This window comes from Mesoplodon mirus (genome assembly GCF_964341445.2).
Source record: "Mesoplodon mirus genome assembly, chromosome: 13".
NCBI classification, from domain to species: Eukaryota; Metazoa; Chordata; class Mammalia; order Artiodactyla; family Ziphiidae; genus Mesoplodon; species Mesoplodon mirus.
In genome coordinates this window covers 8,177,823-8,189,852 of record NC_138989.1, presented here as the reverse complement: position 1 = coordinate 8,189,852, position 12,030 = coordinate 8,177,823, and the positions used below count along the sequence as shown (strand labels likewise).

Here is a 12,030-nt window from a genome sequence, read left to right as displayed (position 1 = left end):
AATTGGACCATTCCTGTCCCTTATCAAGCTAACTGGAGTTAAAAATATGTAGTGAGAGTTGTCAAGATGTTATCTTCAAATAATAAACATGCAACACAACCATTCTTTGGTGTAGCTCTTCACCCCTCTGCTTATCTTTAAAATGAGAGGGGAAAGATTTAATCTACAAAAGGGGGTCAGGAAATGAAAAACCCCCCAGTCCCAGAATGCCTGCACCTGTGCGTGCTTGCCTTATGGACAGCAGGGTAAAGTCACCTATCATGCAGCCCAGAAATATTCAACTCATGAGAACAAGACATGCTTCCGACACATAGGAGAACACTGGGGTTCCCCTGGTCTCTATGGGGAGGTTCCCCACCTTGGGCCACAAAAGCAAATTATCTTTCTAAAACAAACCCACACCGTGGGGCTTAGAGACTGACAGTTTCCTCTGTCCCACCCTCAGCATTTGGTTTCCAAGCAAAGCCGTGTTTCAGGACTCTTGAAAAACTATTTTTAAATGGCCATAACCTTCTTAAGAAAGCTCGCAGGGATATAAAGAATTAAGTTGTAGCAAGCTGACAAGGAGCCCTGGCATTTTATCTGGCTTCCAGTGCTCTCTCTCCCCAGCATCTTTTGTCTGCTTTGGCTCCTAAGACATAAACAATTGGGCCTTGTAGCCAAGCCCTCTCCAAAGACCAGAAATCAAAGCAGATTAAACAGCCTGCCGCTGGTTCCCGCCCAGCCTGCCCGCCTGCCCTCCGCCCGTCCACCTGCTTCAGGAAACCAGATGGGGTGCCCACTGAGACAACAGCGACAGTGGGCCTTGGGGGAGGGGGCGCTGCCATACTCATCTCCACGTGGGTGCGATATTCCATGGCAGCTCAGCATGGTGCTCGGGGTTCTACTCCATTACCCTCCCTCCCACCTCCCGCAGACAGGGGAGAGGATCTGGGCTCCTAACGGAATGATGGGGCCCAAATCCACTGAGATGTATGATCCAGATTCCCTGGGGGAGGGGGACGGCTGCCAAGTGAGTTGCTGAAGCCTTTAGAAATCCCAGCCTGACTCTGGCTTTCAGGAATTGCCTGGAAAGTTGTGGGCTTGACTTTTTTTTTCCTTTTCTATCCCACACCTACTTGTCTGCTCACAAACAAACTGGCCCATTCTTCAGGGCTGGCCAAAGAACAGTTGGCCAGAGTCCCAGAAAACACTTGACCCAGAGGATAAGATGACCACTCATACCCAAATGGTGCCTTTCTCTAGAACGCCACAGGGCAGCATCCCCCAGACCAGGGCTGGGATTGGCCTCCCCGCCAGACCAGGAAAGGGACGGTAGGCAGGCAACAGAAAAGAGGCACAAAAATCCACAAAGCAAGACCCAGTCTCTGCAGATATGGGCATCCCAGCAGCAAACTAGCCTATCTGAAGAATGTGCATTTGACCTTGTTAACACACCTACCTGCCCACTGAATATGGTTCAAAGTGGTCCCCAGGAAACCCTTGGACGAGGTCCCTCAACACTGGGGCTATTAAAAAGGTCAGATGCATACACAGTGGCTAAGACTTTGACTCATGTATGTGGTTCCATGCAGACCAAGGCCTGGAAATAAGACCAAGAAAGGCACGAACCCTGGGCACAGAGCATCTGCTTCTATGCGATGCTTCTTTAGGGTCCGGCCATGACAACCCTCTCTGGGAAAAAAGTCAACTCCAAGGCAAAGCCCAAGAAGACCAGGTGTGGTCTATCCATACAATGGAATATGATTAAGCCATAAAAAGGAACAAAGCACTGACAAATACCACAACGTAGATGAACTTTGAAGACACAATGTTAAGTGAAAGAAGCCAGACCAAAAGGACATTTTATATGAGTCCATTTACATAAAATATCCAGAACAGGCAAATCCATAGAGATAGAAAGCAGACCAGTGACTGCCAGAGGCTAGGGAGCGGGGAATGGGGAGTGACTGCTACTGAGTATGAGGTTTCTTTTTGGGGTGATGAGAATGTCTTAGAATTAGAAGTGATGGCTGCACAATTCTGCGAATGTGCTCAATGCCACTGAATTGTGCACTTGGTGTATGTGGATTATATCTCAATTAAAAAAAAGAGAGAGAGAAAAATATTTGAAGAACTGTAAGAGAAAAGAAGTAGGCCCTTTTTGCCCCAGTTTCCCGCTCTCAGACCTGTCTCAAATGCCTGGGGACGCTGGGTCAAGTTCCAGCAAGGAAGAGTCAGTGCTTTTCAGAGGAACCTCATGGAATGGAACAGAGCATGGCAGAGAGCCCATTGTCAGGTGTCCGAGCCTTGGTCCCTGCTCCTAGGGCATGGGGCTGGGGGTGGGATGCAGTGTCTGAGAAACCATCAAGGAGAAAAGCACCCCCCCGACAACCCAGCCACAAGCAGACATTGAGGCAGAACTCAGACAGTCCCTGGGGGACTCACAGACACTGGCTTCCTCGGGGTCCTACATCACATCTGGGGCCCCCACATGGTCAAGACCTGACCTACCTTCCAAGGTCCAGCCCCGCCCGCCCCGCTCCAAACCACCACCACAACAACCATGAAATCCCCCCACTCCCTCGCATCCCTTCATACACGTGGGAAGAAGGAAGAGGCACGGTTCCTGACATCTCACGGTGCTTTCTCAAGAGATACTTCCTCTTCAACAGGGGGTTTTGGCTGTCACCAGCCTGGAGGTGAACAGAAACTCCCGGGGCTCTGGGTGGGGCTCTCGCGGGCACCCCCTGCCCTGCAGAACCAGGACCAAGACCTGGCTTGAGGCAGGGAGCAGGAGGGACAAGGGACCAGGAAGGACTTCGGAATGACCGTCCTGTGCACCCCAAGCACCAGGCAGAGCTCGGGGGCCGGTGTGGCCACGAGAAGAAAAGGAAGCCGCCTCACCCGCGTTCTGTCCTCGATCTCGTAGATCCGGAGCTGCATGGGCACGTTGAAGCTGTGCAGAATGTTTCCGCCGAACACCAGAGAGTCTACGGGGGTGTAGACTGCATGGATCCAGCCTGGGGTGGGGAGGGCACAGAGAGGGTCAACCACTGGCCCTTTGGGGGCCCTCACTATGCCCACATGCAGGAGGGCGCAGGAGGCCCAGGTGAGCACTCAGGGCCAGAGGGAGGACGCTCGGGCTGCCTGATGCAGAGGGCTGAGCTCCTGGCTGGCCTAGAGGACCCAGACCCGCAGCCCCACTGACTGCTGCTGGCAGTGACCCCTGGCTAGCTCACGTCGGTCCTGGGCAGCTGCAGACCAACCCCCTTGTCCTGAAGACCTTGGTGATGAAGTGTTACAATGGACCTGGCTGCAGCAGCCAACATAGAGGCAGGCCCTGTCCCTCTCCCCTGCAGGCCAGGGAGCTGAAAACCCCTCACTCAGGCTACTCATATGTCCTTAAGCCTTTTCCTCATCATCCCAGCGACCGTCCATCTCAGGAGGTGTCAAGGATTGCTCGGGGCCACAACTAAGGGTCGTGACATCCCGCCAGAACCCAGATGCCTCCTCTGCCCGAAGCCACCCCCTGCCATCAAAATCCTCCAAGGCCCATTTCCAGGTGGTCTCCTCAGCCACATGACACCTGCATCCCCATATGAGTTCTGCTTCTGCTCTGCCCTATAACTGCTGACAAGTCTCTCTCCTGCCGACTGCAGCTTATTAACACCTTGGGGCACGGCTTTTTCATCTCCCTGAGCTCCTGGCCCAAAGGCTGGCACTGCAATCATGAGAAGGATAACTGAAGACTACCTTTGTGCCAGGCACTGGCCTGAGGGCTTGACAGGGCTCCCCTCATTTAATCTTCACAAGATCTCTACAAGGTACATGCGACATTCACCCCCAAATTACGGACGAGAAGACTGAGGCACAGAAAAGTGAAGTCACGTATAAGGATTGGAACCCAGGGAGTTGGCCTCCGCTTGGTCCATGAAGGCTAGAGACAAAGCAAGCCGCCTAATTCCTTCAATGATGGACTGAACGTGTGTCCAGTGCTCAACAGTCCTCCATGCAGCTCCTGGCTACCATACTGGACAGTGTAGAGCGAGGGGAGGGGTGGCATTATAACCCACTCCCATTTACAGATGCTGAAACCGAGGCTCCGAGAAGGAAGTCACTTGCTGAATGACGTCACAGCAGGTGCGTGACAGCGGCTCCATTTTTAACTGCCATGCTGCACTGCCGCTGCGTCAGAGGCTTATTAGCACAGGCCTGGGAGTCCCGGGAGACAGGCCTGCAAACACGGAGGGGAGGCACAAAGGGAACCAAGAAAGACAGAGGTGAAGACAAGGACGGACAGAGGCCAAGGGGCTCACGGTGAAAGACAGAGGGACAGCAGAGGGGAAAGGGGACAGACAGGGGCAACCTGAGATCCCAAGCGTTCTCCACAACGCTGAGCCTAATTCATTCGCTCGGAAGCAAAGTATAGAGGCCTCCCCGCCCACGCCGAGCGGGAGCAGTTCCAGTCTCTTTCCTTGGGGAGCTGAACACGCCAGCCCTGAGTCACGGGCAGCCACGGGTGGCCACGGCTGCCGGGAGCCGGGCTGCCACCTGGAAAGAGAGCTCGGAGGCTGCGAGGCCACTGCTGGCATCTGTGTCAACACTCTGGGCGGCGGGCCCTCCCCTACTGGGGACAGTCGGTGGGACAGTGCTGGTGGTGCTCAGGGGAGGGCAGGGGAAGCCCGCCAGCCAGGAGCACAGGAGCAAAGGCTTTATGTAACTCGCTTCTGCAGTTACCCGCCCACAGCTCTGGCCGCCGCTCTGCCCGCCGCTCTGCCCGCTAGGTGTGCCCTTGCCTGCAGCTGTGCCCTTGCGGAGCTACCTGGGCTCCTTCCCCACCACCTCCCTGCCCCCCGCCCCGCCCCGTGCAGCAGAGCGGCTGCGCCTCTAAAGTCCCGGTTTCCCGGTTTCCGGGACTTCCCTGGCGATCCGGTGGTTAAGACTCCACGCCTCCACTGCAGGCGGCACAAGTTCTATCCCTGGTCCAGGAACCAAGATCCTGCAGGCCCCGCGGTGAGGCCAAAAAAAACCCAAAAAAAACAAGTCCCGTTTTCCACATCTGCTTCAGCCTCTCTGCCTCAGCTGTGTACCAGCTGATATTCTCAACTGTACATTTTTTCTTGTTTCTACCAAGCGAAGCCACACTGTCTATTACATTGTTGTTACCACCACCAGCATTATTTAAGCGACATTTCCTAAGACTGGGACCTAGGACAGCCGGGTTCAAGCACATGCTTGTGGTGGGGTGAAGCCTGAATGGGACAAAGATTCCTGGGACCCTTTCCTATGCTCCTCGCATGCCCACCTAATGCTTATGAAAGCCCACGTCCAGGGGCCTGGGGTGGAGACTGTCCCCAGTGCTGACTCACCACGTGGCCTGGGGCACTCGACTGTCCCCTCTCCTGGCCTCCACGTGCCCGTGTGAAATGAAGAAGACCACTGCTTCCCTTGTCAGAACTCAAACCGTGTAAGCAGCTGCCGCTGATATGCGTGGTAGTCCCGTCCATCATGAGGGCTTTGGAAGGAACGGCACCCTCGTGAATCTGCATTCATCAGCCCCGGACTCTCCCTTCTGGAAACGCAGACTCGCTCGACTTACATCTATTCCCCTGATGTGAGAGGTGCTGTTGCGAGGAGAGGGGCAGGGAATCTGTACTGACATTCCAGGGGTTCTAGGAGCTTCTCTCCACTCTCCTCTCCTCCACAGGCCAGTGCCTCGCAGGTAGGTCAGGCAGCCTGGCCTGGATTAGAGTCACTGCCCATCCCCCTGCCCGCAGCCCTCCTCACATCTGCTCCGTTACTTAAATGCTTGCTTCTAGGACTTCCCTAGTGGTGCAGTGGTTAAGACTCGGCGCTTCCACCGCAGGCAGCGCTGGTTCCATTCCTGGTCAGGGAACTAAGATCCCACATGCCGTGCAGTGCAGCCAAAAAATTTTAAAAAGTAAAAAAAAAAAAGTAAAAAAAAAATTTTTTTTAAATAAACACTTGCCTCCGGAAGAACCACTGAGTGGAAATAACAGCATTCAGAAGCCCCATCTGAACCCACCCTCCCAATACTCGTTCATTGCATCCCAGGAAGCACGAGAGAGCAATTGTTCCCAGACTGGTGACTGTACCGAGGATGCTGGCATCTGCCTCCTGCTTCCAGGCCAGAGACTCCAACAACATGAAGGCGATAACAGAGGCTACCAGGCCAAGCGACAAGGGACAGATCCAGTCACGGAAGGAAAGCAGGCGACCCACAAAACCAACTGACGGGTATTCTCTGGGACGTGAAGGGTCGAGAAGGCTGCGGGGGCACATGGTGTCTGACCCACAGCCCAAACGCTCAGGGTTCAGAATGAAAAGGCCCCTGACCCACATTTGTGTGGCTGTTGCAGGGATAAACCCAAAGGTCCCAGAACTCAGGGGTGCCTCACAGAGGCCCATGGCCTGCTTCCTTCAGGAGCATCCACGAACTCCCTGTGCTGGCCCAGGCCCGGGGCTGGGCACGGTGGCTGCCAGGATGAAGCCAGGATGGCCTCTCCTCTCTGGGAGCTCATAGCTGGTACCAGGGGCCCAAACTGCCAGGCCACGGGCTGCATCAGACCCAGGGGCATGTACAGTTTGACCCACCCATGTTATCAAAATGGGGAAATTTCGGGCTTCCCTGGTGGCGCAGTGGTTAAGAATCCGCCTGCCAATGCAGGGGACACGGGTTCGATCCCTGGTCCGGGAAAATCCCACATGCCGCGGGGCAACTAAGCCCGTGCACCACAACTACTGAGCCAGCGAGCCACAACTACTGAGCCCATGAGAAGCCCGCGCACCGCAACAAACTGTAGCCCCCGCTCTCCGCAACTAGAGAAAGCCTGCGCACAGCAACAAAGACCCAACGTGGCCAAAAACAAAAACAAAAAAATAAATAAATTTTTTTTAAAATGAGGAAATTTCACAAGGCTATCTGAACTGCTTTCCTCTCCAGAAAAATGAGAAGCTGGGCCCATCAGGCCCTCCAGCCCTAACTGGCTGGAGCCAAGCAGCAATTCCCCAGTTTCCCAGAGCGCCTCCACCCCAGCCTGCTTCACTGCCAGCCCTTCTCTGCTCTGCACCCAGTTTACAGATAGATCATCTCAGGTCCAAGCCATTATACTGTTAAGTAGCTAGGAGTTACTGTTTCTCAGACTTGCCCAAGTCTAAGAAATACCTGGGGCTACTGTGAGTTTTACTACAAGGCAAGGATGGGAAATACTTTCAGGCCAGCCCAAGCCACAGACCCCAGGGTCCTTCCCAAGCCCCTGTACTGGGCTCCACCATCCTGATGCTACCTGGCTGGACATACACTCATGATGGAGTGTACATCTCACGTCCTCCCCAGCACATTCCGCACTGCCAAGTGGACCCTTAAGAAAGTTTATTAAATGAGCACAAAATTCTCCCAAACTCACACAGCCGAGAAGGGGGACCAGATCCCAAGCCTGCTGATTCCCAGGCTGACAGGGAACCAGGTGGGTTCTGAAACTAGACACACTTGGGTTCTCATCCTGCCCTGTCACTTATTAACTGTGTGACCTTGGACTAGTTTGTTCACCTCTCTGGGCCTCAGGAACCTTCACTTTTAAAAAGGGGGGGGCTTCCCTGGTGGCGCAGTGGTTGAGAGTCCGCCTGCCGATGCAGGGGACACGGGTTCCTGCCCCGGTCTGGGAAGATCCCACATGCCGCGGAGAGGCTGGGCCCGTGAGCCATGGCTGCTGAGCCTGCGCGTCCGGAGCCTGTGCTCCGCAACGGGAGAGGCCACAACAATGAGAGGCCCGTGTTCCACAAAAAAAAAAATAAAAAAAATAAAATAAAATAAAATAAAAAGGGGGTGGGAGGGCTTCCCTGGTGGCGCAGTGGTTGACAGTCCGCCTGCTGATGCAAGGGACACGGGTTCATGCCCCAGTCCGGGAAGATCCTACATGCCGCGGAGCGGCTGGGCCCGTGAGCCATGGCCACTGAGCCTGCGCGTCCAGAGCCTATGCTCCGCAACGGGAGAGGCCAGAACAGTGAGAGGCCCGCGTACCACAAAAAAAAAAAAAAAAAAAAAAAGGGGGTGGGAGTGGGGGTTGGGGGGATGTTTCCTTACATTCTTACGGAGAAGTGATGTACATAAAATGATTGTTGCTCAGTAACGCAAGTTATTACTATTAACTACAGTTCACCTGGGCAGGTGAAGCCAGAGGGGGAACTGGCCGTAGGTCAGGTCAAGGGAAGGAAAAAGATGTCACCAGTTCCACTGCTGAGTTCCAACTCCAGCTTTCCTTACTCCTAATGATCAGGCTGAATCTTGGTGACTCCCGGGCCACTCCCGACTCTAACTCTGACTCTGTGGCCTGGCGAGGCTACTGTATTCCCACCTCCTCCACCTTCAAGAGCTGCCAGCTCAACAGGACAAACCCAAGCCCCTTTCTCCAGGTCATCTTACTCCTGAGTCACCTTCAACAGTCTTCCTCTTCCAGGCAGCTTTCCTGGACTAACCAAGAATGAGGCCTGAAGAACCACCACCTCTGAAGCATAGCTAGCACCCAACCCCTTCACCCTCAGACAAAAGAAGAAAAAGATAAACCAAGTCTACAAAGATACTGTGACGTTTAAAATCTTCCTAACCCAATGGCATCCACGAGCTTTCACAGAGCTGATGGGGAGGCTTGAGGCCAGCGTGAGGTAGGGCACATCTAAGGTCACACTGTGGAGGTGAAAACCCAGGTCAGAGGTGGGAAATGCCAGAATTAGATTCACCACTTTCCACACCCAAAAGCTCACATGCAGTGGCGGGATTCCCCAAGGCTCTCTCCCCAAAGCCACATCCCAGCTACCACAAATCTCAGATGTGTGTCTGGTTCAGAGGGTGTGAGGACCCAAGATGCTCAGCTAGTTCAGTGACTCCAAAACTCTGGTCCTTTAGTTTTCACTGGTTGACAACAAAATAAGAAAAATGAAGATGGTATAGATTCTCATAAACTCAAACCCATCAAATTTCAAGTAGTGACTGTCCTTTATTCTGGTATTACATACTCCCATCTTTTTTAGTGTCAGAATAGTCTTCCTTTCACGAAACATCAGCAAAAGTAGCTGACAGGTTGTTTTTTTTTAATTAGTGCCCATATTTAGCAAAACTATAAGATAATAACGTTGATATCTGTTCCCAACTTTTTTTTTTTTAACTTCATGAAATCAATGTCGGGGAACCACATGTACACCCTGCCCTTGAGAAGGTGACAAATTCCAACTATCCCTTTTTTGTTTCCCAAAATCCAGGAAAAAAATCCTGGTGTCTCACTCAAGACTGTTAGGGCCAAAAGTCTTTGCTGAATTCTAAACAGACTCCTACCAGCTGCAGTTCAAATCCACGTCCCCTCTTCCTGCCTTCAACAGTCACACCCCTGCTGGGGCTTAGATGCTGCTTCTTGAGACCTTTTCCAACTTGCTTAAGGCACCAAAATTAACCCCCTTCCCATCCCAGATCGGGGGAAAGCAATGGGCCACCTCCCAGTTCTGAAAAAGGCCCTGTGAGAAAAACGCCTGTCCTCCCAGGGAGGCTAAGGAGGCCTGCACTCAGGGGACAGAGTTGGGAGGGACCTTGAGGATCCCAGAGTTCAGCCTCACCCTGCCCCCACTGTAGAGATGGGACAGTTGAGGCACAGAGAGGGGAAGAGATCAGCCCAAAGTCACAAAGACAGCAGCAAGGCCAAGAGCACGCCAGCCTCCCTTTGAATCTACCAGGGCCGATCTTCCAACACCTGCAGAGTGGCCTTGAACACGCTGCAGGATACCACCTCCTTCCAGGGTGTGCTCCATAAATGCTGTCCACCAACTACAATTCCCTCCTGTCCCAAGCAGCAGTCCCTCCCCTCCCGGAGTCAAGCAGCTCCAAGGATGGACCTGGGGCCCTGACAACAAAGTCACCCCCACTAAACCCCACCACCTCCAAATCCCAAACTTCCCTAATAGTGAAATCTCTGCCCAACTTTCTAGAAGAGCCCGCGTGTGCAGGTCCCATCCCCCCAGTGGGAACTGCCACCACAACCGCTCCCCCTTGAGTTGACACTGACTTGATGTCCAGACCCAAGGCCAACTCCAGTCCAACTCTCAGAAACTTAAGTGTGACCAGCTTCTCCATCCAATGGATCTTAGTGGCCTCAAAGGAGGCCTTGGACCCTAAGATCCAAGCTTCCACTCAGTGGCAATTTCCCTGCAGGCTCCTTGGCATATGGCCTCTACTTGTGTACCTCCAGTGACGGGGAGCTCAGTGCCTAGCAGATCAACTCATTCCAATACCACTTGGCTATACCTCGTCTTCCAAGATATGATCCTTCAACTGGCTGATGGCCATTACCATACACCTTCCCTTCCTGGGTAAAACAACCCAATCCCTCCTTCAAATTCACCTCACCTGATGTGGTATCCAGACTCTTCTCTCTCTCGAGGTTGACTTACCCATGAGGGTAAGTCATTACAACCCACGAGGAACACAACCTCCTACATGTGGCCTGACCCTCTCACTCTATACAGTGGGACTGTCACCTGCCTCATGCTGAGTAAAACACTTCCACTAAAATGCAGCCTAAGATTCCCAGGTCATCTGCCGCATCCACTAGTGACTCGGCCTGTAACTGGTCAAAAGCCCTCAGCCCATCTCCCAGGAGCTGTAGGCAAATGGGTCTCGGTTCACTCAGTCCTCACTACCACCCTGGGAAGTCTTCCATTTTACAGATGAGAACACTGAGGCACTGAGATTAAGTCATTTCCAGGAAGTCAGGCTTGTAAGCGGCAGAGCAGGAATTTGAATTAGGGCGGGGTTTTCTGGCCCCAGGGCCCATGCTCTTAATTATTGCCCTCTGCTATACTTGTAGTTAATGTTTTTTTTTTTTTGAAAGGGGAGAGTCCAAGTACAGAAACTGACCTTGATCCCAACTACATTTCATCTTGTTCTGCAGGAAGGAAGCTGCCACTCTGGGCACATTCCCCTCTACCCTCTTCCCCTGGGCCAACTCTCCCTTCTCCCCTTCCCAGCCATCAGGATGAAGTTGCCCCTCCCCTCCCCACAGGACCACCCTCATCCTCACCCTCAGAAATCTCAGCAGGACATCTTGGAGGAAGGCATTCAAACTTCCCCTGAGGGAGGGCCCTCAGGAGGCTTTCTCCCCAAGAGAGAATTCTAGCTCACAGGCAGGAAAAAACAGGTAAGATGTGAGAGGCTATTTTTCCCTGCAGCCTGAGGCCTGCTTCTCTCCTTCTCTCAGGGACTGCCAAGGGCAAGGAGGCCCAGAGAAACCCCATCACTTGGCCTAAACGCCTGGCTGAGGCCACCGGGCCAACAGGAGGCTACTAAGAGTCAGTGGCCAAGCAAAGAGCCCAGTGCCAGCCTCGCGGGAACCTACCGGAAGGGATGAAAAATGTGTAGCCCTGTTTCAGCTCAATTCTTTGGCATCGCTCCACACGGTCTCCCAGGAAGATGTCGCTCTGTTTGCCTGACAGCACCCACTCCTCGTACAGTGCCAAATTGTGCAAGGTTGGAGGAATCAGCCAAAAGATCTTAGGAGGAAAAGGAAGCAATCAGTTAAAGATCCAGGCCAAAGTCTCTGATTTCTTCCAGGCTCTGCCGCAACCCAGAAGACAGCCCCACCTGCCTGGGAGCAGGGAGGGTGGGGGAGGACACATCCCCGGGGACCCTTCCAGGACCAGGCCCAAAGGGTCTCTGGGGTGTCAGGGAAGGCTGTGCCGCCCTTCTGGGACACCCCTTGCCCGCCTTTAGAGAATCTCCATTCCAGCTGAAACACCAGGGTGGGAAGACTTCCTGGACTGAGTGGAACATTCTTTCTCCTGAGCCGTGGGCTTGTCAGGGAGGTGGGGGAAGGAGAAGAAGGGGAATTTCCTAAGTTGTAGGATAAAATGGCCCAATAAATAAAACCAGCTTGTGCTGGCTCTGGAGAAGGAGGAAAAACATCTGGAACCAAGAGGGATGACTTCCTACCCGGAATTTCTTCCAAAACATTCGGTTAAGACAAATGCACACGCAGACCCAGAGGA

The 12,030-nt window shown here is 53.3% G+C and overlaps 1 protein-coding gene across 3 annotated transcripts in view; it reads right to left on the bottom strand.

Moving 5' to 3' along the window:
* KDM2B (lysine demethylase 2B) overlaps nt 1–12,030 on the bottom strand; it is a 123,537-nt gene that overhangs the window by 73,119 nt on the left and 38,388 nt on the right. For all 3 annotated transcript variants that reach the window (XM_082640940.1, XM_082640942.1, XM_082640941.1), the window contains 2 exons: nt 11,382–11,535; nt 2,887–3,002 (listed from right to left, as the gene is read on the bottom strand). In XM_082640940.1, coding sequence (XP_082497066.1) covers nt 2,887–3,002; nt 11,382–11,535 — 270 coding nt within the window. The remainder of the gene's footprint in view (nt 1–2,886; nt 3,003–11,381; nt 11,536–12,030) is intronic.